Source organism: Poecilia latipinna, unplaced genomic scaffold (genome assembly GCF_001443285.1).
Source record: "Poecilia latipinna isolate Pla-1442-1.1 unplaced genomic scaffold, P_latipinna-1.0 Scaffold4210, whole genome shotgun sequence".
NCBI classification, from domain to species: domain Eukaryota; kingdom Metazoa; phylum Chordata; class Actinopteri; order Cyprinodontiformes; family Poeciliidae; genus Poecilia; species Poecilia latipinna.
In genome coordinates, this window is record NW_015116826.1 from 4,524 (window position 1) to 8,890 (window position 4,367).

At 39.0% G+C, this 4,367-nt stretch overlaps 1 protein-coding gene and 1 long non-coding RNA gene across 3 annotated transcripts in view; one reads left to right on the top strand and one right to left on the bottom strand.

Annotated features, from left to right (window-relative positions):
• The window catches only part of LOC106942352 (uncharacterized), a 7,182-nt gene extending 3,805 nt beyond the window's left edge, over nucleotides 1-3,377 (bottom strand). Inside the window, exon 1 of the long non-coding RNA XR_001423610.1 lies at nucleotides 3,276-3,377. This is a non-coding gene — a long non-coding RNA (uncharacterized LOC106942352). The remainder of the gene's footprint in view (nucleotides 1-3,275) is intronic.
• The window catches only part of LOC106942350 (sortilin-related receptor-like), a 20,916-nt gene that overhangs the window by 4,270 nt on the left and 12,279 nt on the right, over nucleotides 1-4,367 (top strand). For both annotated transcript variants that reach the window (XM_015025616.1, XM_015025615.1), the window contains exon 2: nucleotides 774-905. In XM_015025616.1, the coding sequence (XP_014881102.1) occupies nucleotides 794-905 (112 nt within the window). In that variant the 5' untranslated portion in view covers nucleotides 774-793. The remainder of the gene's footprint in view (nucleotides 1-773; nucleotides 906-4,367) is intronic.

Here is a 4,367-nt window from a genome sequence, read left to right on the forward strand (position 1 = left end):
GCGCTTTCTGATTGGCTACCTGTCACATTCAGCGTTAACGCTCCTAGTCGGGGAAAACCCCTGATTTATATCGGAGTGGCCAAGACGATCGTAACACACCACACATTGCATGATGATCGGTTACAAAATCACCAGCTACAATCTTAGAACAGCCAACGATCTAAGATTGTCATAAGGGGAAAATAGGGGCAAAAAATCATGAAGTGTGAACTACTGCATTGGGTAGTCCTATGTGCCCATCTTCTCTATTTAAATCTAGTGATTACTGAAGGGCAATATACTGTAGTATACAGACTTAATAATCTGCACTCTTTTGGTTGAATGCATTATTTATTTCCACTTTGGCTGTATGTTGTTTAGTTTTTATTCATGTACATATTTTGTTAATGGAGACTGAGAATCCATTTTACTTTTTGTTTTTGGTTGTTTTAGTTTATCAGTTCCAGTGTTATGTGTTCTTTTGAAAATAAAGTGTATCTATGGCAGGAAATCACATGCATTATTAGTCATTTCCATTAAATCAGTGTCAACTGGTCTTGAAACAATATTATTGTTTATCGCAATAATTCTTTACACAATCGCTCAGCAAAATTTATGGTGACAGGCCTAGGTGTTCCTGCCATCTGCACTAAACAAACAGCTTTAAACAGTTTAGACTAAAGTAAATGGTTAATAAATAAATCAGAGATACTTGATCAGATAGGAAAGAAACATGGCAGTAAGATGGAAGCTCATTCTTCCTGACCTAAATGTTCCATGTGTTTCCCCCACAGATCCCCTTTGTACTCGGTACATGGAGTTTGTTTGCAAGAACCGTGCCCAGTGCCTCTTTCAGTCTTTGGTGTGTGACGGTATTAAACACTGTGAGGACGGCTCTGATGAGGAGGCTGCGTATGCTGGATGTGGTGAGTAACAGATTCTAAATTTGTTAGTGATTCATGTTCAGACCATTCACCCCTCAAAGTCTAAAAGCCAGGAATACCCCTGTACCACTGTAGAAATGCAAAGCAAGCTGACCTTTCATGTGATACTAACAAAAATCCAGAACATCATGTGAGAGGCTGTAGAGCAACATCATCTATTCCAGAGATAGCCATGCCTTTTTTTCCACTAAGATAGTGGAGAACAGGCCCTTCTCTTTGTCCAGGGGCATGGTTGTCCTCTCAGCCCACTTCTCGTCACTTTAGCTATCGAGTCACTTTCAGTTATGCTTAAGACTTCACAAAGCCTTAGGGGAAGTTATAAAAAACAGCTAGAACATTGACTGTACTTATACACAGACAACTTATTGTTCTACATCTCAGACCCAGTATTTTCTATCTTCAGCATTATGAATTTGCTAGACCGTTTTGGTAAATATTCAGGACACATTTGAACTTCCTAAAGAGTGAATGTTTTCCAATTAATGACTCCAATTAATAGCTCCAAATTATAGAAACCATCTTGCTGTTCCCTCTCTCTAGAACAGGATTTAAATATTTGGGAATCAATGTGACCTGATCATTTTCTGATCTGTTTGAAAAAAATGTCACTCCTCTGCTTAATAATCTTAAACATGACCTCCAGAAGTGTAGTGTCCTAAATTTATCCCTACCTGGCAAAGTAGTTTGAAGGAAAATTAATATATTGCCAAGATTTATGTATCTCTTTCAGAGTAATCTGTTTTTCTTCCAAAATCATTCTTCAAACTTATTGATTGAACAGCTGTCCTCATTAATGTGGGGTAATAAAAACACCACAATCAGTAGACAGTTCCTTCAGAGATACAAAGAACAGAAGGGTATAGCTTTACCCAAGCTGATGTATTACTACTGGGCAGCAAACCTACAAACAGTAGCCTATTTGCTTCAACAACAAGATAATGACTGGTGCCAATTAGAACTGAATGTATGTAAACCAGTGGTGTCCAAAAACAGTCCTCGAGTGCCGGCATCCTGCATCTTTTAGTTCTCTCCCTGGTTTAGCACACCTGGATCAAATGATGGCTCTTTAGAAGGCCTAAGAAGAACTTTGACCTGCTGCAATGGTTGTTACTACCACCAGGGAGAGAACTAAAATGTGCAGGATGCCGGTGTTCTGTCAGATCAGCATACATTGTCAGATAGTCAAACGCTTAGCTCAGACATGTATATGCAGTCATTACCATATGATTTTATTTAATCAGCAACATAGAATAATGATGTAGATCATCATTCACTTTGTTATGAACAGCTGTATGACATCCTGATTTAGCGGTTAAGTAGATTAATGAGTTTTACACGGGTGTGTGTTGTAGTTGACTGCAGCGGCAGCCAGACCTGCTTTAAATACACTTTGAAACCACGACAACGCATGTATATTTATCTAGTTATCATATTATGTGATATTATAGACAATTGAATGACTTATTTTCGTCATAACTTGTTGTGTATGCTGAACTGACAACTCCACTGACGGTCGGACTTCTTAATGCGCATGCATGGGCATGCGTACTAACTGCATGTATGCTATCCTGACAGCGTAGGGCTATCTGATAGAACACCTGAACTTGAGGACGGACTTTGGGAACCACTGATGTAAACCATCATCATTCCCTGTTTTGGTTATCTCAAAGCTTCCTCTCTCCCCTAAGCAATACTCTTCATACCCCGTTGTAATCTCCATTCTAAAAATCGGGCCACAATTTAGACAACACTTCAATATGACAAACTTCTTTATCTATAGTCCCACATGTGATAACCATGTTTTCCTGCCGGCCATAGTAGATCCTGTCTTTGCCCAATGGTGGAGATCTTAAGTAAATGTACACAGCAAATTCAAAAGTGTTAGATTTCCAGTGTAAGTGTTGTATGTTAAAAATACAGTGTTAATTCAACAACATAAGTGTTAGTTTCCCTAAACAGCTCCAAAGAGTTAAATAAAAAGCAATCCAGTCCAGTGTTGATTTCTAAATTAACACCAACAGTAACTCAGTCTGTGTTGATTTAGAAATCAACATCAGACAGTTCCTCCCACATTTGTAACATATTTGTGACATCACTTCAGGGAAGGAGCTACAGGTAGGGTGGGGGAGGCAGCAGACCCCTGGCCTGGACCTACAGGGGGCCCGGATCCAGTTTTTTTGGTCACATCTAGGTCACGACAGGTCGTGATAAACGATAAATCAATTAATCGCATGATAAATTAAACCTATCGACCTCATTTTAATTATCAGCTTTATCGTCTCTTCCTGCCTTTTTTTTCTTTCTATTAATGACACTGAATGAAAAAAAGACTCAAAAAAGCTCTCCACTGACCCTCCCTTCCTCATTTCCTTAGTGTAATGTCCAGCGCACAGTACACGAGTTGTCGGTCGATTGTCGGCCTATTTTCAAAACCTGAGACCACACATTAGCCGACAGAAACCCTAGATATAACGTGTTGATAACATGGGCACAAAATAATGGCTACAAGTCCAGTTAACTAATTTTAAAATCAGGCATTATCAGGCAATGCTTTACTAGAATCTACCTGTGATGCATGTGGCTAGAGTCAGCGTAAAGTCCTACCTGAATGGAAATCATTTTTACCTATTTATGTCACGTTAATGAAGAACAGCTGAAAAGTTACCGGGTTCATCAACTGTGGTAGCAATTTGACTCCAACTTCTCCCCTTGTCATTTCTATATTCTTTGCACAAAATGTTGAATAAACATTAATGTTGTTTTCCTATATCATCTCCAATGTCCGCTGGACTTCGGGTTGCGCCGTGTCAGTTGTTTGGGATTTCCCTCTGTAATTTCCCCTCAGGAAGCACGGAGGAGAATCCGTGCTTTCTGATTGGCTACCTGTCACATTCAACAGGCTGTGTTAAGCTCCCAGGCGGGGAAAACCCCTGATTTAGATCGGAGCGGCCATGAGGATCTACCGTAACCCGCCACACACTACAGGATGATCAGTTACGAAATCTCCAGCGACAATCTTGGAACGCCTAACGTTCTAAGATTGTCATAAGGGGAAAATGGGGGCAAAAAAATCGTGTAGTGTGAACTATTGCATTAGGTAGTTGGATGTGCCCATCTTCTCTATTTAAATCTCGTGATTACTGAAGGGCAGTGGTGGAGAAAGTACTCAAAAAATTTACTTAAGTAAAAGTACAAATACACAGACAAAAATGTACTCAAGTAAAAGTAAAAGTACCACATTAACATTTTACTTAAGTAAAAGTAAAAAAGTACTGGCTTTTAAAAATACTTAAGTATTAAAAGTAAAGGTACTTGCTGAATGCATTACCTAATCATTAATGTACCTATCGTATTTGATTTCAATACATCAGAAATGTGCCATTTTAATGAACAATGTCACAGATAAAGCATGTTTTTATTGTGTTTACTCTGTAACATAGTTTA